The sequence below is a fragment of the Kryptolebias marmoratus genome, linkage group LG22 (genome assembly GCF_001649575.2).
Source record: "Kryptolebias marmoratus isolate JLee-2015 linkage group LG22, ASM164957v2, whole genome shotgun sequence".
Classification (NCBI taxonomy): Eukaryota; Metazoa; Chordata; class Actinopteri; order Cyprinodontiformes; family Rivulidae; genus Kryptolebias; species Kryptolebias marmoratus.
In genome coordinates this window covers 22436909-22458156 of record NC_051451.1, presented here as the reverse complement: position 1 = coordinate 22458156, position 21248 = coordinate 22436909, and the positions used below count along the sequence as shown (strand labels likewise).

Genomic DNA, 21248 nt, shown 5'->3' with positions numbered 1-21248 from the left:
CGGAGGAGACAGCAGAACCAAAGCAGCAAGGGGGAGAGAGAGAAGAGGGGAGAGGGATGTAAAAAAAGAACAAACCAATAACCTATATCAGTCTTAAAACCTCTGATTTTACGTATGTAAATGTTGTTTTACTAAGCTTAACTAAAAAAAGGTCACCCTGGTACTTACATCTGTCCCTTCTGGGTGACTGGGCTTATTTACAGAGAGAATAAAAGCTTTTTGGTGTAAGTTTTGACTGTAGTGTCTCACATATTTATGGTGGAATTCTGCTGCCGGTAAATTACTGTAAATTTGAGCATTCAGGTAAAAAGACTCTTATGTTTTACAGTTGCGTTGTGTTTATTTCCACTGAAATCCCCTATTAGCTTAAAAGCATTTCAGATATTTAATAGTTGGTTACCAGAAACAGATTTACAGTGTATTATTCACCATAAACAAAGAGCAGTTCTCGCCTGTGAAATGCACAGTTTCAGTGCCGTGTCATTTACTGTCATCCTATTTTTAACTGTGAAACTTTGGCAACCGCAGCTGCTGGTGTTTTACCGTAAATTCCACAATTTTTTTGAGCCATAAAACATAAAACTCTTGTTAATGTGTGTGCACTGACACAACACCGAGGAGTTAAGCTTTAATTCAAACGTCACAGTGAATGAAAGAAGCACCATAATGATGTCCACTCTAAATAAACCAGCACAAGATGAATCCCACTGAACAGGGCTGGTATGAGGGTTACTATTACATTGTTGGTTTACATAGCCCTATGAACTTCCCTGAGGAAGCGCATGCCAGAATTGGATTTTACTAATGTCCATAAATCAATCCCAGCTGGCCTCACAGCAGGAAATGCTTCTTTCTTCTTAAAACCTCAGAGCAAAGAGTACAAGAAGCATGTTGCTTGGTGAGTCTGTCTCTCCTCTGTGCTCAATCTAATCTCATTCTCCAGCATCTGAGGTCGCAGTCTCTCCGTCTCTTGTCGGTCTCCCTGCGATGCAACCAGAACCTCCTTCGTTCATCGTTTAACCTCTCAGAAGTGGTCGACTAAACTTCAGAAGGGAGAACGACTCCTGGCTCAGGAAGGTGTGAAGCATGTCAGCGTCAGAGGGCACTGATTCCATAATGACGGCGAGGTCAGCCTCGCGGTATTTAAAGGACCCAGCAGACATCTGAGCAGGTTTTGGTGACCTGCTTATGAAAGCAGTTTAGCAAAGAGGCAAATGGCCTCGGGGCCAGCAATAACAGAGTGGAACTGATTAGAGGAGGGGAGAAGAAAACTGAGACAGACACTGATAGCATCTTTTTAGTCTACATAATGATATTATGGATCTAAAGACACCATGATCTCTCAGATGGTGCTGTGTTTGGACTTTTGTGTGAAATGTAAACAATAACAAACGCTGTGGAAACATTTGGCGGTGTGGAATAAGAGCAGACGTAATGGGCATAACTGCAATAACAATCACCACCATTAATTTAGATTTCACTAAAAATCTAAATTAAATTAAATAAGTTAAGACTTTCACTAAAGCATTCATGAAAAAGTGCTTTACAGGCAAAATGATGTTGGATATACTTGAAGATTTGGGGGTTTGAAAAAAAAAACATTATTTGATCTAAAAGAAAAAATACAATCAATGGATTTCCTAAAGCATTTATCTCTGCAAATTAAAATCAGTTTTTCATCTGTTGCTTAAACATTGTTCATCAGTGATATAGGCAGTCAATGTGAGACTAAAAGAAAACATTAAAACTTGAACAAACATTGGACACTCAAGGAGAAAAGCAAACATCCTTGAAGATATAATATATTGGTACCTTTATGCAGTTCTCTTCAGGTTTATGTTGAAAAAGTGGCATCAGATGACTGTAAGGAACATAATTTTTTTTTATACAAAACTGTCCAGAAGTTTGAAATCAACTGCAGAACAGTATCTGAAAGTTATGTCTTTGTGAAAAACGGAAAAATAAAACAACGAAGGACTGACAGAAGACCTGAGAGATTCATCATTCTTTAGTTGATCCATATGCCACTTTTCAGCTACTGGAGTCATCTTGTAGGGGTTAAATCACTAATTTATGTGGAAAATTGTGGTACCTGTATGGTTTTTTTTTATAGATTCAACTAAAGAAATTAACAAATTTTTCCTTTGTGACAAACTGATGAAAACGAAGTTCCAAAAGATCCCGGTTCTTTGATAAACTGTCAACATGTCCCTGGCTCATTATTGAGTTTAGGAGTCTTTTCACAATTGAATGATCCATAGATTACATGTACAGTTGGGTGGAAAATGGGTGGAAATGGGTGGGAAAAGCAGCCAATGTTCAAATAAAATTTAGATCGTCCATTTTAAAAGACTACCAGAGGCTCTTGTGAAGCAAGATACAAAGAAATGAGGGATGGCTCAAGACTTTTGCACAGGATTGTATGTCATTAAAAGCCGTTGCTAATAAAATTTAAAACTCAAACTGTGAAAAAGGAGGTAACAAAGAGCAGAAGGAGATGCATTCTTTGCTGCCTGCATGGGAAGAGCGTTGCTGGGCAAAGGGGAGTCCAAGTGATCTGGGTCAGGGCTGGAGGGTGTGTGGACCGCAGCGTCACCTCCATCACCCCAGAACGTGGAAGAAAACACTGCGTTTCATCAGCTTTCAAAAGTGCAGCAATTATAGCAGAGACGCCTGGGTGACAGAACATCCCCATACAGCAGCAGCAAGGCCAGAAAACACTGAGAGGAAAGAACCCCGCCTTCGAAAACTTGTTAAAAAAGGGGCTCATCTTCTCCTCTCTTCTCTCATCACCTCTCCTCGACATGGCTATAAGGAACACTAAAGCAAAATCCCAAAAGCTCATCTCCATCTTCGCTATGTCCAGAAAAGGCAGCCATTGTGCGCCCTCTCCTCTTTCCCCAAGTCAGTTTCCTATTGAGACTCTGAAAAGGCCTTTGAGGGGCCCTGTTTTGGCTGTGCAGCTCACCTGCAGAGTGGAAACTATGGGTCCATTTTAAAGCCCAGCAGCTGCCAGGGCAGAGAGGCTGGCACCCGGGGGGAGAGAGAATAGCATCCGCAGAGCTTTTCAATATGAAGCCACTTAGTAACAGAAGGCATGTGCCAAGCCTGCAAAAGCCAGAATGAAGAGCCACCCTTTGGAGTTCTCCAAATATCAGAGCAGAATATCAGGTCCGTCTCCTCCTTTCTCACGTTTGTCCCGTTCATAGACGGCCTTTGGTGCCTCGAATGAACGTAAGCCGCACTCAGAGGCAGCTCAACAGGTGAGGAGAGGAGAAAAAAAGAAAATGCTCACATGTGACGAAATGAATACCTTTTCTGGAACGGCCACTGCTGAAATCTTCTGTGAAGATTTCAGTGGCTGCAGGCCTCTGAGGACGCCGTCGCCACACAAAGCCCCCTTTCTATCAGCAGGCCAGCTCCCATACTGGTGCTAATTTACGATGCCCTCACAGCAATTTCCACAGTCAGAGGAGTTCAATTGTGTTTTCCAGCTCATTAAGCATCAGCACAACAAAGCTTTCATCTTCTCCTTCATCTACTTTATCCCCCTTTATTCCCTATTTAGTCTCTCTTTTACAGAGCACCAAGTCAAAAAAATATTAAATAATCCTTAAATAATCTCCCTCTTCTCCACTTTTAATTTTTTGCATGTATCTGGGTTTTTGGTTTGGTTGATCTGGAGCGTATTCCCCCCCTCCTTCATCATGGTGCAGGGAGAATTTAATGGTTGTTTATTCAGGGGCCTCCGCTGTGCCCTCCCATCCCTTTCAGAGCTTCGGGAGACGACGTGGAAACTATTGTAATCTCAGAAGAATCAACCCGGCGTGTTTGCTCAGACTCCCGCTGCAAATAAAAACACACTCAAAGTCAAAAGTTATAGTGTCCAAAATAACTTCAATAGACTCAACCATTTCTTTAAACTCAATATGTATTAAAGTGCAGGTTGTGAAAAAAACAGATAAAGTAGTAATTTCCTAAAGGTAGGCGTGTGACCACATCATTACACTGAGTGGAAATAAATGCAAAGGGCATTTCCCACCATCTAGCCCAAGCACAATAAAGCCCCATAGTAAAGCATGAAGCCCCAATTTGTTCCAGTTTTAATTCTTTCTAATGTGGCAAACATCATCAGAGACTCTGATAGATGAAACTATAATTTACTGCCGAAATCAAAGTGACTGGAACATCTTTTGAAGCCTGTGTGAGTCACATCGTGTCAGGAAATAAATAAGAGGGGCGAAAACACGAGCAATTCCCGGCTGACAACAATACTTTAATATCAACTCTTAACTTGAGAGTTAGAGCGAAATATGTCGAGCAAATCACTCATATTCCTACTAATTCCCTTTCTGTTCACAATGAATGTTAGAAACAGATCATTAGATGACTTAAAATAGCATCTTTCCCATCTTTCTTAATTGGAAACAAAGTGCAGTCTGAATTAAAAACAGTTTTGGTTTTTATCATGGAGATATACCACAACTGGAGAGAGGACTGGAAGCTGGAAGTTGAAGCCACGATGAACGAGCGCCCCCTAAAGGCTGGCTGCTGTACAACTTTCTCCATGTAAACAAACGGGACATTTTCCTAACTAGAAAATGAAAACTAAAATCACACTTCAGATCCTTGTTGTCAGCTGCTATTTTTTGTTGATTCACGTGGCTCCTATCTCGCTGCCGTGCGTTCAAATAGTGCGTTTTTAAATTGGTTGAATTAGTTGCCCAGAGCTTTAAGAAAAGCATGGTGTCACATTCTGACTGACAGCGTCACAGCCTGTCAGCGAGTCAGGAGGATGTGGAGGTGGGACTTACGTACAGAGCAGGGGTTGGCAACCCTGGTCCTGGAGAACCACTATCCTGCATGTTTGACCTGTTTCTCTGCTCCAACACACCTGATATGAATCAAAGGGTGATTAACAGGCTTCTGCAGAACATCAACAGGTGATTTAACCACTGAATCAAAAATGATCCATCAGATCTGACATTAAACTCGCAAAGCCTGCAAAAATGACTTTACTGTGACTCAAACAGTCATCTTGCAAATTTGCAACTTGCAAATCCAGATCAATCTTCTTTTTTTCATTTCAGCACTTAGAAGCTGGTGCCTCAAACTAAATTTATAGTTGAGGCTAAAATGTAACTTAAAGCAAATAAAAAGCAAATTAATGAAGTTAAGTCTTCTGTCTGTCATGTCAATAATCAGTCTAACACTTTTTTATAACTTGTGATGTAATCCATTGGATAATATGAAAAAAGGATAAGTCTAAATACTTTTGGGTAACTTTTATTTAAACTTCATAAATAAAATTCAATTTCTTTGCATGTTGAGCTAATAACAAACCATGCCTAAACTAAAAAGACTCACAGCCAGATAATATAGAAGCTGCAGTATCACACTGACGTCGAAGCCTTTGTTCTCGGGTCATTCTCTGGTATCATCCAGAGATGATAATGACCCCCCGCCTCCCGCGCTGTCAGCACCATCACCGGGCTCACTCCAGGTCCAGAGAGGGTGTCCGATTCCCTTCGCCCTCCTTCGATTCTCCCAAACCACCACAATAAGGTGAACAAAGTATCCGTGCTCGTCTGTTAGCACCTGGCACCGCAGGGCAAGACTCGGTGCAGCGTCCCCCGTCAGCCGAACACAACTCATCTTTGAAAGTTGCCATGTGGGACTCACCTGCCTGTAACCAAAACCCAAAAACACACAGACACATAATGAAGCCCTCTCTGCTCACCTGTCAGCACTGTCCTCTGAAAGTCATGCTAACATATAGAAGATGAATGAAAAGCACTTAACCAATCAGCAACCTATCAGGTAATTACAAAGGTTTCAGGCCCTGTCTGCTGTGTGAGGCTCCACTGTTTCCTGCTCAGGGGGGAAAAAAAGACTGATGTAACCCCAAACATGTTGGTTACAATACACTGATTCACCTTACAGGTAAGCTAGAATAAAAAAAAACCAGAAATAAACCTTATCATTTAAGATTTTTTATAATTAATTATCTTTATCTTTAAATTATATGACAAACAAACAAGAAAAGCACAAAATATGATAAATAAAAAGGGATTTTTTTTGTATGATAACATTTAAAATGTGTTTTCCTCGTGTTTTTTGCAGCCAGTTTTGGGACCTTTGCTTTTCCAAGAAAGGTCCCAGACTTTAAAATATGTTTTATATGAAATATTATTTGATGTCATCAAATTTAAAATTAAGGGTATACATGAGACTTTTAAAAAACTTATTTTTGATAATAAGATCAATATGAGATTTAACAGGTATATTGTGACCATTATTCATTTTATTATGAACAGATCACCACTTTTAAAAGCAGAATTGTCCGTTTTTTGTTGTTTCATTTAAGTTTATAAAGTTTAACTGTGTAAATGTGCTTGAGGTGGCGGCCTAAGGAGTCACTTTTTGTGTTTACAGACTACATCTTAGATCAGATGATCCTCTGTGACATCCTGACAGATCTGCTTTAATGTTCCAGTAATTAATGCAAAACATCCAAGTGAAAGCCACAAGTGGTGACTGGTGTGTTTACCACAATAAATAACCACAGTTTGTACCACAGAAGCTGTTTTTGAATTAAAGTTGTGAGTTTTCAGTCCTCTCAGAGACAGAATAATGTCCTGTTCTGCTCCACCACACAGGCCTCCTGCCTCCTGCCTCCTTTAAAGACGATACGCCAGTTTTCCGCTGTGTGTTTCATAAATGTTTATCCTGCACGACTCCGGGCCCCGACTGCAACAAGTTTGCCCTGGATGGCTGCACGACTCCTGCCAGCTAGAATGAAAGAGAGACACATCCAGCTTGCTCCAACATGTCCAGTTAGAAAGTATTTTAGAAAACCACAATTAACTCTTAAACAATTGTCCTCTGGGGCAGAACGATGGGATAAGAGTTGTGTGGGGAATTTTCTGCGTGGAAGAAAGAAGCGTTTCTGGAGTTTTTCAATGGCACCGTCAACAGGTTGAGGTTCACTCTTATCCTGAGAGTTATCTCGAGATTTACACAGACTAAAATAAAACAAATTTGAAGGCCAGCATTCCTTCAAAGAATGCTTATCACCTGTCGAGTTTAAGCCTAAGATCATGTTATGTTAAGAAATGTGTTGTAGCTGTTTTGGTTTTGGACAAACCTGGAAAAAAATATATTTTACTCAACCTCATGCATGTAACACTCAGAGTGTGTGTTGTTTATGATGCTCAGCTACTACCACATCAAATTTTACCTCAATATCTGTTAAACTAACCGAGTCATAGCTGTTTTTTTGTCTAATGTCAATCAGCTGTGGCAGATTGATTTGGATCAGTTTTAGATGCACAGTGATTATTAGTGATTAGTGATTATTTGCTGAAAGTTTCATTAAAATCCACCCAGTGATTCATAATATATTTTGCTAACAGACAGAGAGAGTTGACTCCAAATAATTCATGGCTACATTTTAAACAAAGACCTTGCACAATCTGTTAGCGCTCAGGATATGCGTTGGGGATCAGTCTCAGCTACTACCAGACCAAATTTGAGCACCATGTCTGTAAAATTGACTGAGTTAAAGCCATTTTTGGGTTGTTATGGTCAGTTGGCTGTGGCGGCCATCTTGAATCAGGCTGACATCAAAGGTTAATCAGTTGTAGATGGTCATCCAGTGATTACTTTCTCAAGTGGTTCATGAGATATTTTGCTAACAGACAGGCACACAAACACATTATTATAACGAACAGACATTGTTTACGGTAAATAATTGCACCTACATTATAGATGACTGAGTTTAAATTAACCTAAATGTACTAAAAACTACCAAGTAATTAAATTAAAGCACACATTGTCCATACTGTACCACTGAATACTGCTGTAGATTTTATTTTTTTCCAACTCAGATTAGGACTTTTCAAGAAGAAAAACAGGAGGGGGAGAAAAAAAAAGTATAATTTGACTCCTTCATTATTTAACAATGAAGGGGAAACAAAAGATTACAGGCAGCCTTGCATCTCTGTTCAAACAGACACTGAGTAATACTGTGGAGGAGAATGTAATGTTGCCCTAAATTACAGTCATTGAAAGCTTGTATGGTTACCCAGCTATCTATCACTGTCACCCAGAGAGCGAGGGGGGGGAGGCCGAGCAGACAGGCGCCAGGCCCAGCAGGATCAAAGCAGGAACATACCTCAGGGAGAGAAAGGGTTAACTCCGTTTAACCAGTTGTCCTACAGAGAGACAGGCAGACAGACAGACAGGCAGAGAGACAGGCAGACAGACAGGCAGACAGACAGACAGACAGACAGACAGACAGAGAGATAGGTGGACAGACAGACAGGCCGGCAGACGGACAGTCAGACAGGCAGACAGGCCGGCAGACGGACAGACAGACAGTCAGACAGGCAGACATGCAGACAGACAGACATGCAGACGGACAGATGGACAGAAAGAGAGACAGACAGACAGAGAGACAGACAGACAGACAGGCCGGCAGACAGTGTAGTGCTTCAGGCTGAGCAGCAGATAGAGAGAAAAACAAACAACAAAAAGAACTTCACATATTTGGTTTCCCTGGAACTGATTTGAAGGAAAGAGAGAAAAAAACCCAAATCTGGACGAGCCTCTTCTCTTTACGGTCCGTCAAGAAGCGTCGCAGGCAAACAAACACACCAGGACCCCCAAAAATACCACCACAGACAATTCGATTACAGGCCGCAAGATCAGAATTTACAGTGATGATAATTCCTGAGGCCATAAAAGCTGCAGTAAATCTCAGCTGGGGCTGTTTTAATGAACTACTGTTCGGCTCGTCCTTCAGGACAGCTTCCCAGATGGGGCCCCCTTCTAACACAGAGTGTCAGAGATCTTTGCGGCGAAACCACAATTTACCGTCATGCCCGGCATCCTGTTTAATCCGTTTCAAATAGTTTCGACAACTCAGACAAGACGGACCCACTGATATTCATCCCCCCCGCCGCCAAAAGGGCCGAAGGTGGGTGGTGATGGGTTTGCCTGTGTTAATTCGTCTGTTAGCAAAAATATCTCATGAACCCCTGAACAGATTTTAACAAAATTCTCCGACAGCAACCACTGAATGTGCCTCTACAGCTGATTCACTTTTGGAGTCAGCCCAGTTTAAGATGGCTGCAACACCCTACTGAACTTAAAAGAAAGGTTGAAAGGTTGTTCTGTTAAGACTTAAGTGACACAAATCAGTGCATCTTCAAAAGATGGATGTCTTTGCCTGAAGAGTAAAACTTCTGTGACACCTGGTGTAAAACTTTGGATCTGTTCTTGTTATGACTGTGGGCTGTTTTTGGTTCAGCTCAACTTTGGAAACTCCTACAAAGAATATGAGACATTTTTAGAGGTTTAAACTTTAATGAACAACATTTCTTTTTTTGTTCTCTTAGTCAGCTGGTCATTTGCTAAAGTAAAATGTTGATCAGAGCAGCTTAAGAGTTAAACGTTTTGAAGAAAAGTCAAGGTGATGGAAAAGAAGGGACGCCTCGATCTGCAACAGCTGAGGAGTTTACATCTGTCACAAACAACGAAACACCAAATTAAGCACAACACTGACGTCTGACGTCCGGCCTATCAGAGCCCGCCTCAGCTGGGTCACGTGAACACGTCGAATGTCTGATTGGCAGGCGGCACGATGAGAGGAGAAGACTTATTCGGTGACGGAGAGGCGAGCCCGTGCGTAAAAGCCCGAGTTTATCCCTCAGTCGCGCTGCGTTCGGAGAAATCTGGGTGACAAAGCTGTTTTCCATCAGGAGGAGCAGCCAGGAAACACCGGGCGGCGGTGAGAAGGGCGGGCCAGCTGGCTGCATGGCACCACAGTCGTGCGTAATGAACCCAGCGCAGGGATCCCCGGCCTCCCCGGCCGCTCCCGGAGAGACACCGCCCGAGGACGCAGCCTCCGCCGGGGAGCTGGACGTCGCCTCACCTGTCAGGGGATGCAGAAGCAGGAGTCTGGACCTGCCTTTCAGCGTGGAGTCCCTCATGTCGGACAGAAATCCTGCGTGCAGGAGCCTCCACTCCCCGGAACCTGGCGCGGAGGAGTGCGCGTCACCGAGGGGGGTCTGTGGCCCCAAGGCGGAGGCGGTGGATCTGAGTGAGACCGGAGCCTGGCTTCAGGGTCCATCACCTACAAGTCAGTCTAAAATGTTCTCTTTTTGATCCAAGAAACTGTGCCAACATTAATGTTCTTTTTGTAAAAAAAAATAAAAAGTTGAGAGTAATTAAGTGAAATATGAGAACTTTAACGTTGTCTAATTGTCTAATTTTAATATTTGTTTAATGAATCTACAGATGATGAAGGGATTGATTTTTACAGTTTGGTTGGGAAGTTTTTAATAATGTTATTAAGTAAATTAATATCTTAAAAGTAGCCAGCAGGCTTCACACTGCAGGGTGCTGTTTAAAGTTTTTACTGGATTGGCTCCAAATACCAAGCTCCAAAGACAGACCCAAATATTCCCCAAATATTCCCAAATATTCCAAATTCAGTGACTCGATTCTGTTCATGTTGCCCTCAGGACTCCCCAGCCCGCCCCCGTGCAACCTGCGGAAACACAAGAACAACAGGAAGCCCCGGACCCCCTTCACCACCTCCCAGCTGCTGTCCCTGGAGAGAAAGTTCCGTCAGAAGCAGTACCTGTCCATCGCGGAGAGAGCCGAGTTCTCCAGCTCCCTGAGCCTCACAGAAACCCAGGTCAAGATCTGGTTTCAGAACCGCCGGGCCAAGGCCAAGAGACTGCAGGAGGCCGAGCTGGAGAAGATCAAGCTGGCCACCAAGCCGCTGATCCCGGCCTTCGCCTTCCCCTTCCCGCTGAGCGCGCCCGCGGGCGCACCGGCGCTGTACGGGGCCCTGAGCGGGCCCGGCCCGGTTCTGTCGGTCCCGGGACTTTTCAGCAGACCTTACGGGATGTACTACTTGTCTTAACTTTCAGTAACTCTTTCCAAGCCGCGCTGAAGGGAGAGCAGCGAATAACGAACATTGTGGAGAGAAAAAAAAATCATCTTGTGACCTGATTTTTAATTCAATTTTGTATAATAATAAAATCTACATATATTTTTGAAATAGTAAAAAAAAGAAAAAAGTGCAAAAATATTTTGAGAGATTTCATTTTAAAGTATTGAATTATTGAAGGAAAACAGAATTTAAAAAAAAAACTAACAAGTTTTTTTATTGACTTAAAGAAAAAGTAAATTATTTGTTGTTGAGGTGATTTAGTAAAATTTGTTTTCCGGGTGATTTTTCCAGACATTGTGTTTTGTTTCAGTTTGCTTTATCTATTACTTTATCACCCCACAAAAAAGAAAACCTTTTTAAATGCCTGTAAGAACTGAGAGCTATAAATCAGCATTAAAATGAACTGTGATAAGCCTTAAAGAGTTTAATGTAAAAGGTGTTTTAAGAGCAAAACCTGAATACCTTTTAAATATTAAAGGGATGTTGGTGGTTTCAAAAATATACATTATTACCAAATAAAAATAATAACTCAACAAAAAGCAACATGTCCAAAGGTTGATTTAGTTTATTCCTCTGTGCTAAATTGTTCTTAAACTACTAAAACTAACCACCATCTTTACAAAAAATAAGTTTAGTTTAAGTTTGGGTTGTAAATGAAAGGTTACTTGTTCCAAAAAACCCCCCCCCAAAACAGCATTTTATTATCACCTGAATTATTTTTCAAATTCTCAAGAGATAAATAAATACAAAATCACTTATTTTTATGAGCTAGAATGAAAAAAAAGTCTTCAATAAGTCTTAATAGTTTGGACAAGTCTTAAAGTTTGGACAAACCTCCAGTAAATTTAACTTTTTATATCTGACAGGACAATATTTTCAGCACCTCTGTGCAATTTACATGTTGTTTTTATTTTCAAAGCTATCCTCTTCAGCTCTTAGGTGCTGTGAGATGTTTTGGCTGAAATTGAGAAATGTCTAAATCCACGATGAGTCTGTTGAAATGTCCACCGCCTTTACGGGATTTTATCACTAAGAACTATTATTACTGTTATGTCAGAACGTCAGTAAAATCTCTTGTTTTTATTTTCTCAAAGTGGTTAGAAAAAAAATAACTGCAAACCTCAGCTGTGTACAGCGTATTTTACTTGTCAAAGCTGAAAATATATTTTGTATTTTAAAATATTTTTGTGTTGCAAAACGTTTCTCTGCTTCAAAGGTTCAAACTCTCGTCGAAAAATGTCACCAACAAGAGGTGGGTCAACCACATTATAATCTGTTTAACTTTTTATTTGAAACTGAAACAAAATTAATAAAAAAAGCTGTGCTCATCAGGTAAGCAGGCAAACCTGAACGTAGAACTGTTTGCATCAAACTTGCTCCGCAGAACAAAAAGAAATCTTTATTTTCACTTCATTAAACTTGCTGAAGTGAACAGGTTGTGTTCGAGAGGCAGAACGTTGTCATCTCTGAGGTAAACAAGTTGCAGTGTTTCATTTCCTTCTGCTCCGCCGTCCTCTGAAGCCTCGGACTGAGCCGTGACCGAAGCATACAGTCGAAGGAACCCTGGAAGGGAAAAGACATTTTAAAATGCCTCTTCTGGTGCTTAAATAGGAAAAAAAAACACACAAACAGATTTTATTCCAGACAGGAAGACAGGACAAAGCAGCTGAGCCCAAATCTGGCCTTAAAGCCTTGAAGACCGGGCCGAGCTGACCAACCTGGAGGAGTATTGTGGTTTTGGAGGAGCCGTGTTTGTTTCTGACCCTTGAGCTGCAGCAGCTTCTTCACTCGCCGCATGCGTCTCCATGGATTCCTCGTCAGATGGCGAGTTGTGCAGGAGGTCCCAGACGCCCTCAGAGTCGCTCACTTCTACCTCCATGGCCGTGTCTCTTTGCTGCAGTCTCTTTGCTTCTCTGTAAAAAAAAAAAGAAAAACCCGACATCAGTATTTAAAAATATAAAAACATCTGCTGTAATTACACTTTCAACACTAACTTTCATTAAGCTGCGGTGCAAACACTTAGGGATCTTTAAACGTTAACGCAGACGTGTGAAACATTTAGCTGGAAACTCGGATGGTTCCGCAGGAAAGTAAACTGCAATCTTTCAGCGACTCTATGGCCTCGGCGGAGGTTTGCGTTCTCCAACTGGGAGCCGTTTTGGTCAAACCTTGAATTATCAATATTGCAAGATGTCACACTCAGATCATCTGTTGAGACTGACTCTCATCCACCAGCACATAAAATCTGAGCTCAATATCTGTAAAATAGATTAAATTACAGCTATTTTTGTGTTTTCTAAAAAAAATGTGTTGGCCTTCTTGAATTGACTTGGCCCCAAACTTCATCCAGTGGTTACTTTCTACAAGTTTCATTTAAATTCATTCAGTGATTCATGTGATATTCTGCTGACACACACACCCACACACACACACAGGCGAAAACATTTTCTTCCACCTTCACTTTTCAGCAGCAGGCGATCAAAAGAGCGTCTGCAAATACTTTGGCGCCATCTAGTGGACAAAAAAGGACGACATTACCCTTTTTCTTTTTTGTTCTTGTCAAATCTGAAGTCAGGAGGATACTTGTGAACTCTTATTAGATGGTCTTTCCTTTGAATACTCGTCCTAAACTTCAATCCACATCCCTCCACCAAGCACAGGTACTGAAAAATACGAAAACAACAAAAATAATCAGCCAAAACACATCTTTAAAAGCTTAGTCTTTACCTTTAAATAATGTGTAACGATCTTGGCTTTAAGTGCGGTTTCGGAGGGTGAGAGTCCGGAGCATACCATGTCTTGTTTTTGGGTGAGGATGGTGAAAAGCGAGTCATGCCACTCCTGAATGTGGATGTCCAGGAGCCGGGCGCTCGGCAGCGAGCGGCGGCAGGAGCAGCACACGTGCCGGTGCAGGGAGTTGTAGTGATGCTCGTAGTCGTCCAGCGAGCCGAAGACGGCGCTGCAGCCGGAGATGTGACAGGCGAACTCCGACACGCTGAGGACAAATCGAGAAGTTAGCCGGAGATAATCAGATTTACTGTGTGTCATTTACTAAAATGTACAGAAACTACGGCCTTATAGTGTCTGCCGTATTTGTTTACCTACAGACTACAGGCAGCTTCGTAGTTCAGTCATGTGGCTTTGTTTGAGTGGAGTGCGTACCCTCATTTCAAAACAGCAGGAACACATCTGTCGTACCTGAGCGCTGGTTTGTCCTCTGCGTCTGAAATAAAGAGGTCCTGCAGGTACATGTGTCTGTGGATGTCCCCGTCCTGCCAACAGAGTCACCAAAGTGTTACAGCTCGTACCTGACGTGCAGGTAGACTTCGTTAAAACTGGTGCCTCATCGGGACATAGTCACCTCGAACAATTCGTGGTCCTTGTGCAGGCGGATGAGCTGCGGAGCGAAGCCGAAGGGGTTCCCCACCTCCGGCTGCTCCGCTTCGGCTCCTTCCGTCGGACGTTTTCCATCTTCGGCTACGGACCTTCCCGACATCCCGTCACTGGGGCGCCTTCGACCGTCGCGCAGGAGGTCGTTTTCTCTCAAATCGTCAAAAGAACTTGCGTTGGCCGGGAATCGAACCCGGGTCAACTGCTTGGAAGGCAGCTATGCTAACCACTATACCACCAACGCGACAACGGTTTAAGTCAGGAACGTCCAACAGACCTTTGCAAATGACGCGGATTGATGACGTCATGCCGGTTATCCGGGTTTGCTCACGGCGCCACCGAGTGGCCAAACTGGCATCGCAGCTGCGCGTTTTGGAGGCACTGAAACATAAATCGGCCTACAGTCTGACGCCTAGTCACAAGATTATTTATTCGGTTCTTTCCACGATGTAGTAAGGCCGAAATTGTGTCCTTATTTGGGCTTTACAGCTCGCTCAAAACACGTTAATTTTAGCTCGCTACTAAATTTGTTATGACGAAGGTGGTGGTTGAAAGGGCCTAAAATGCAGACAAACTGTCAGGTTCTGGGTTCCAAACAGGTTTTAATTAAATAAATCCAAGTTGCACACAAGACACTAACTTAAACAAAAATCCTAATCACGTTACAGAACATGGCAACAGCAAACTGAGGAGTAAATAAATTACTGGGAAGGTGATGGCTAAACGCAGGACAGGTGTGTTGATTACAGTTTGCAGACAGGTGGGATTAAAGCTGAAAAACAAGGATCACTGAGGAAAACATCTAGAAAAACCTGAGAAACTAAACAAATCTAGAATATAATGAAAACTCAAGAATGAGCCATAACTCTGAGTCAAATGAAAATAAAAATGAACAGATGTGGTAAAAATCACAACAGAGAAAACCACATTTTTGTTCTTCTTTTAAAACAAAAGTCATTTATTTATTTAGATGTAACAATTGCAAATTCTCAGCAGATTCAAATTAATTCTTTACTTCTGAAGTTAAAAAAGTACATCAAACCAATGACAGGATGACCTCTTTTACATCCTTATTGTTTTTAAACAGAACTAAAACTGATGATACAGAGCTAATAAGTGCTCACTTAGCTCCACTATAACCTGCCCAAAATGCAATTATATATAAAACGATTAGTTAATTAACTAATACACACCAGACAATAAATAACACTTAGACTTAAAATAGACTAATCACCAGTTGCAGGAAAATACATCTACAAACTCCTGAAAATAAATAAATAAGAATTGTTACCACTTTTACCACTAGATGGCGGCAAAGACAATAAGTTTTGCTGCTGTCATCTTATTATGAGTATTTTGGTACCAGGCAGTTTTAATTTCTAATATTATGGAAATAAAGTCAAGACATTTATTATAGTTAGGCCACATTATTTGCTTCTTTTTAAAGAAGTTGTCATCATGGTGGAGTTTCCGTTGTTCATCTCTTGGACCTAATTCTGCTCACTTGGCACATTGCACAGTTTGGAGTCTTGTCATTCTTACGAGAACGACTGCTGGCCAGCGTGTTCTGCTTCAGATGCAGATTTTCAGGATATTACACAGCAGATGGGCGGAGAGCTGAAGAGATTTCCTCTGAGTCTTTGAAGCTCACAGTGACAGAGTCCGTCCGGCAGAGCAACATGTCACACACAGGATGTTTGATAGGGATTTTATTCTCCTTATGGGGTAGGTGGGAGCTTTTCTGTCTTTGTTTGTTTGTTTGTTTGTTTGTTTGTTTGTTTGTTTGTTTGTTTGTTTGTTTCTTTCTTTCTTTCTTTCTTTCTTTCTTTCTTTCTTTCTTTCTTTCTTTCTTTCTTTCTTTCTTTCTTTCTTTCTTTCTTTCTTTCTTTCTTTCTTTCTTTCTTTCTTTCTTTCTTTCTTTCTTTCTTTCTTTCTTTCTTTCTTTCTTTCTTTCTTTCTTTCTTTGTCTCTAACCATCTCTGATGCTTGCAGGTATAATTGTGTGTGATCTGCCTCATGTAATAAAGTACCAAAAAGCCATACCTCAGAGGCTGATGGATTGGTCTCGTTTGAATGATGCTGCACACAAGGTAACACACACACACACACACACACACACACACACAATCTGTTTCTGTTTTAAGTTTGACTTTTGAAGTGCATTAAAATATCTTCCTTTTCTCTGAACAGAAATATCCTGATGTAGTCCAATACTCTGTGAGTATTGCAGGAAAAAACTACACTCTGCACCTGGAAAAGAACAAGTGAGAAAACTTTTTTTTGTGCGTCTTATTTTCAGTACAAGTAGTGCTTTTGTTAAAACCTGTCCTTAATATGGAAATATGTCTTTTCAGAGATCTTGTTGGAAATAACTTTACTGTGACATACTATTCTGATCAGGGCGCCCAAATGGCAGATACTCCAGATTATGCGGTTTGTAACTTTTTGTTCTTTTTTTTTTTTTTTGGTATTTATGTGTTGGAAAATTGTGTCTGGACTAGTAAATCTGATTCATAGAACAAAAGGTTGTAATTATTCTGTGTAGGCAAATAGAGCTAATAATGTCTTTTTAGTGGTTTGGTAACAGCCGTGTGGTTTTTGACACACCCCGGCACTAAATCAAAAACCAGAGCTAGTAACTGGTAAATATATGAGAAAATGGGTTTTATAAATGTAGCTCCTTCATCAAGCAGATTCATTTGAACATTTTGGCCTCACATTTTGTCCCAATAAGTGTTGTAATTTGCATTTTGTCACAGCGGATTCACTTATTACAAAAGAAAAATCAGATGTCATAAAGTTTCTTAATCATAAAGGTCCTCATTTTGAGCGGTGACACAATTTTATGTGGAAGCGGAACTGACTTATTAGGTCAGAACTATCTAACTATCTGACAACAACCAGATCTAGCATTAAAAAAACAATTTAATACCTTTCCAGGTCCACTGCTACTACCACGGACACGTCGTGGGAGTGGAGGACTCCTCTGCCAGCATTGAATTGTGCTCAGGAATTAAGTGAGTCAGTTTGCTGTAATTCCCCTCTTTTTTTAAAGCTTTCCGTAAAAGAAGAGACACATTTTATGACTATATGGGGCTTTAAGCATCCTCCCTGGACACATAACCAGTCCGAGCAACCCAAAGAAAAGACCAGCTTAAGATTTAAAGTCTGAATGCCAAAACGTGAAAAGCTGTCACCCAGTTTAAAGTCGAACTTCTTCTGCCCTTCAGGGGATTTGTGACCCTCCGAGACGAGATGTACCTCATTGAACCCCTGCCTGGTGAGGAGACGGGACGGCGAGATGACGGACAGAGCTCTGAGCCTCACAGTGACAACCGTCCTCATGCTGTTTACAACTACAAACACCTGAGGAGGAAGAGGAGCTCCTGTTCCCATGGAAACACAAGCACTTTCTATGATCACGGAGCCCGTCCGTCTGGACTATTCCAGCTTGGCAGTCTGGTAAAGACACAGCATGGACACATTCATAAATTACTTGGACTTAGACGGCTAGAACATTTGACAATCACAAAACGCTGAAAGAAATCCGCAGTGAAATAGTACAAGTATCAAAATGATCACAGAACTTTTCCTTTTATTTCATTCATAGGTCCTCATTCTGAGCAGATAGGGACTACATTCACACATTCAAGGTGGTTAAGTAACTTTAGAACACACAAAAGTGGCAAATTTACAGATACTGAGCTAAATTATGATGCGGTAGTAGCTGAGAGTCGTCCTCAACACACACTTCAAGCACTAACAGATATTGTGAGATCTGCTCATTACAGGTTTCACCAAAACTTCCTCATTTCTCAACACAACATGATCTTAGTTTGAAACATTCCTTCAAGAAATGCTGGGCTTTTAATGATTATTGTTGTTAACGGCTGACACTTTCTGTGTTTCTCAGAAAAGCAGAGCCCAGGTCAAAGACCGTAAAGACAAATCCAGAACGGTGGAGATGGTTCTGGTAGTGGACAACACTGAGGTTTGATTCCCTGCTTTCCTCCCTCTCATTGATTCTGTGGCTGGAGCCAAAGATAATTTCAAGAATGTAATAGAAGAGTGACTGTTCTGCATACAGGATGATTGTAAGACTAATTTAAATCATCTTTTTTTGTAGTATAAGAAGTTCGGCAATAAGAAAGCAGTGGAGGCCCGAGTGCTTGAGATAGCAAATCACGTGGATAAGGTACGTTTTCTGTCAGAGGAAATAACTCAAAACTGCCAGTTCTTTTTCTTTTCCTGAACTTCTTCTGACTTTCACACTGGAGAACATTCGGGAAATACTGTATGTTCTGATATTTTGTCCCTTTCTGACTGGAATCTGACCAGAAACATGAAACAAGGAAGGAAAAGTTCTCTCACTGTGTATGCTAGCTTTAACTGTGAGTCTTCACACCTAAGCTGAAAAAAATCACACATTTCCCGCAATCATCTTTGTATTCTGTGGGATTAGGACACATAAAAAGAACATTAGTCCCAACAGGCCCTTTCTGTCCCTTCTTTGGCACGTGGGATTGTGTGTTTTACACACACAGTCACATTCAGAAATACTGATTTAAAACTATTTCTGGTTATGGTGCTAACAAGCTCTGTTATTTCAGCTGTACCGCTCTGTGGGCGTTCGTGTGATGCTGGTCGGACTGGAAATCTGGTCATACAGTGATCAGATCGAGGTCAGCGCCGACCCTGACCTCACTCTTGTTCGCTTCCTTGAGTGGCGTAAGCAGCGCCTGCTGCCGAGGAGCAAACACGACAACGCTCAGTTCATCACGTAAGATGCTGCTGTTTTAACGCTTCATTAAACAAACAAGCTGGTGTTTAAAGACATCTAAAACTTCTTCTTCTTCATCATCTTTCAGAGGTGTTGACTTTACTGGCTCCACTGTTGGATTGGCAAACACCAATGCAATGTGCACCGCTAACTCCGGAGCTATCAATGAGGTACTCTTTGTAAAGTAAAAAATAGCAGAAAGGAATCATGGGATATAAGTTTCACTTAAACCCATCTCTTTGATGCACACAGGACCATAACACCAACTCAATTGGAGTGGCCTCCACCATTGCACATGAGATGGGTCACAATTTGGGCTTGGGCCACGATACTGAAGAATGCATCTGTGGATCCTTTCCGTCTAAAAAAGGCTGCATCATGGCCGAGAGTGTTGGGTAAGCTCCGTTCCAACTTGGACCCGATCTACAGCTTATCTACAACTCCTATATGTGCTTTCTTCCTCATGTCGTTGCTTTGTTGTCCCTTCCTCTAGCCTCGTGTATCCCAAGCACTTCAGCAGCTGCAGTCAGCAGCAGCTCAGCGCGTTCTTGGAGCAGGTTAACCCTGCCTGTCTGCTGGATACGCCCTCCACCGAGCGCATCTATGGGGGGCCGGTGTGTGGAAATGCCTTCTTAGAGCCTGGAGAGGAGTGCGACTGTGGGACTGTGGAGGTCGGTGCATCCTACACTAATAATAAAAAAAAAGGAATGCATTTGCAACAAGCCAACAAAGAAAATGAATTTGATATATTCTGTTTCGTAGGAATGCAAGAATCCCTGCTGCAACGCCACCACTTGCAAGCTGAATGCTGGAGCGCAGTGTGCAGAAGGAGAGTGCTGCCACAACTGCCAAGTAAGTACTACTCACTGTGTCTGCTACTCACTGTGAGAAAAGCTAGACTGATACTAATTATGTAAGTGTAGTCACAGAATGTGTTCTGTCTGGCTGGTTTTGTGCGAGTGGATGTATTTCAGTCGTCGGTACATCACCATCTGTTTCTCACCACACTTCAGCTGAAACCAACAGGCAGCATCTGCCGACCAAGAGCCGGAGACTGCGACCTGGCAGAGTACTGCACTGGCCTCTCTGCAGCCTGTCCCGCTAACGCCTTCACACAAAACGGTCTGTCGTGCAACCGCGGAAAAGGATACTGCTACAATGGCCAGTGTCCCTCACGACAAGATCATTGCAAGAGGCTCTGGGGACCAGGTGAACTAGTCGTGAGCGATAGTTTGGTTTATATTCATTCTGAAACATGAAGATTTATGATTCATTCCTTTTTTAATTAGATGCTGAGGTAGCTGCAGATGATTGTTTCTATCTGTACGGAGGCTGCAGAAAGACACGGTTTACCCAAAGATGCCCCAGCCGGTAAGCAATTCGAAGCCACAACACCTCTAATGAGAGCACATTAAAACTGGAGGCATTGCTGTTTTTCAAACTATTGTTTGTGAAATTTGATTTCAGAGATCAATCTTGTAGAAAACTTTTCTGCTCTGGAGGAAGGGAGTTTCCAGTGACGAACAAGAAGTCCTTTTATAAAATAGGAAATGGCGTGTGCAATGAGGCAACCATGAACCCCGAGGACAACCACCCGCCAGATCTCGGGATGGTGCCTACTGGCACCAAGTGTGGCAACAATATGGTGAGCGAAGGGCTTTTCACTCTTAGCATAAAATAAATCTTTGTGTTTTATGGAGCTGTAAAGTCTTTGAACCGTCTCTGTTTGTCAGGTGTGCTACAATCACAAATGTGAAGACATCAAAAACCTAAAATCGTTCGGAACAAACGAATGCTCGTCCAAATGCAACAACCATGGGGTGAGAAAGATACGTCCAAGTCTTAAAATGTCATCATGTGGAGGTGCTGTAGAGGCAACATGTTTAACCGTGAAGTCTTTTTTTCAGGTGTGCAACCATGAGAGTAAGTGTCACTGCGATCCTGGCTGGGCTCCTCCTTTCTGTGACGTGCAGCTGTCAGAGCTGACTGAAGGTGATTTTTTTACCACTTTTCTCTTTCCCCATCCTGTATGCACACTCAACCACTGATAGATTCTATGTAATTGCCTCTGAAGTCAGAATAACTCTGTTTTTGTTGGGGGGGGGGGGGGGG

At 41.9% G+C, this 21248-nt stretch overlaps 3 protein-coding genes and 1 non-coding gene across 4 annotated transcripts in view; 2 read left to right on the top strand and 2 right to left on the bottom strand.

Moving 5' to 3' along the window:
* The first annotated feature begins 9646 nt into the window (after window positions 1-9646).
* Window positions 9647-12148, top strand: msx3 (muscle segment homeobox 3). Its single transcript, XM_017412851.3, has 2 exons — window positions 9647-10144; window positions 10530-12148. The coding sequence occupies exons 1-2, from the start codon at window positions 9820-9822 to the stop codon at window positions 10934-10936; spliced, it is 732 nt and encodes a 243-aa protein (XP_017268340.1). The 5' UTR covers window positions 9647-9819; the 3' UTR covers window positions 10937-12148.
* Window positions 12149-12235: 87 nt separating this feature from the next.
* On the bottom strand, window positions 12236-14717 carry znf511 (zinc finger protein 511). The gene is made up of 6 exons (XM_017412849.3): window positions 14328-14717; window positions 14165-14238; window positions 13760-13961; window positions 13505-13629; window positions 12685-12879; window positions 12236-12529 (listed from the first exon to the last, which is right to left on the bottom strand). The coding sequence occupies exons 1-6, from the start codon at window positions 14460-14462 to the stop codon at window positions 12457-12459; spliced, it is 804 nt and encodes a 267-aa protein (XP_017268338.1). The 5' UTR covers window positions 14463-14717; the 3' UTR covers window positions 12236-12456.
* On the bottom strand, window positions 14529-14600 carry trnag-ucc. The gene has a single exon. It is a non-coding gene; the product is annotated as a tRNA-Gly (tRNA).
* adam8a (ADAM metallopeptidase domain 8a) overlaps window positions 14663-21248 on the top strand; it is a 9649-nt gene continuing 3063 nt past the window's right edge. Inside the window, exons 1-19 of the mRNA XM_037973650.1 lie at window positions 14663-14805; window positions 15804-16081; window positions 16349-16446; window positions 16547-16620; window positions 16711-16789; window positions 17297-17373; window positions 17587-17818; window positions 18270-18347; window positions 18483-18551; window positions 18967-19136; window positions 19225-19306; window positions 19389-19531; window positions 19630-19807; window positions 19899-19988; window positions 20150-20345; window positions 20426-20507; window positions 20604-20781; window positions 20870-20956; window positions 21044-21128. Coding sequence (XP_037829578.1) covers window positions 14663-14805; window positions 15804-16081; window positions 16349-16446; window positions 16547-16620; window positions 16711-16789; window positions 17297-17373; window positions 17587-17818; window positions 18270-18347; window positions 18483-18551; window positions 18967-19136; window positions 19225-19306; window positions 19389-19531; window positions 19630-19807; window positions 19899-19988; window positions 20150-20345; window positions 20426-20507; window positions 20604-20781; window positions 20870-20956; window positions 21044-21128 — 2419 coding nt within the window. The remainder of the gene's footprint in view (window positions 14806-15803; window positions 16082-16348; window positions 16447-16546; window positions 16621-16710; window positions 16790-17296; window positions 17374-17586; window positions 17819-18269; window positions 18348-18482; window positions 18552-18966; window positions 19137-19224; window positions 19307-19388; window positions 19532-19629; window positions 19808-19898; window positions 19989-20149; window positions 20346-20425; window positions 20508-20603; window positions 20782-20869; window positions 20957-21043; window positions 21129-21248) is intronic.

Coding starts and splice junctions, on each gene's coding strand:
- msx3 (XM_017412851.3), top strand. CDS start 9,820: ATGGCACCACAGTCGTGCGTAATGAACCCAGCGCAGGGATCCCCGGCC. Junction 10,145..10,529: donor TCAGGGTCCATCACCTACAA/GTCAGTCTAAAA, acceptor TGTTGCCCTCAG/GACTCCCCAGCCCGCCCCCG.
- znf511 (XM_017412849.3), bottom strand. CDS start 14,462: ATGTCGGGAAGGTCCGTAGCCGAAGATGGAAAACGTCCGACGGAAGGA. Junction 13,962..14,164: donor GAGGACAAACCAGCGCTCAG/GTACGACAGATG, acceptor ATTTGTCCTCAG/CGTGTCGGAGTTCGCCTGTC. Junction 13,630..13,759: donor TCACCCAAAAACAAGACATG/GTATGCTCCGGA, acceptor CGTATTTTTCAG/TACCTGTGCTTGGTGGAGGG.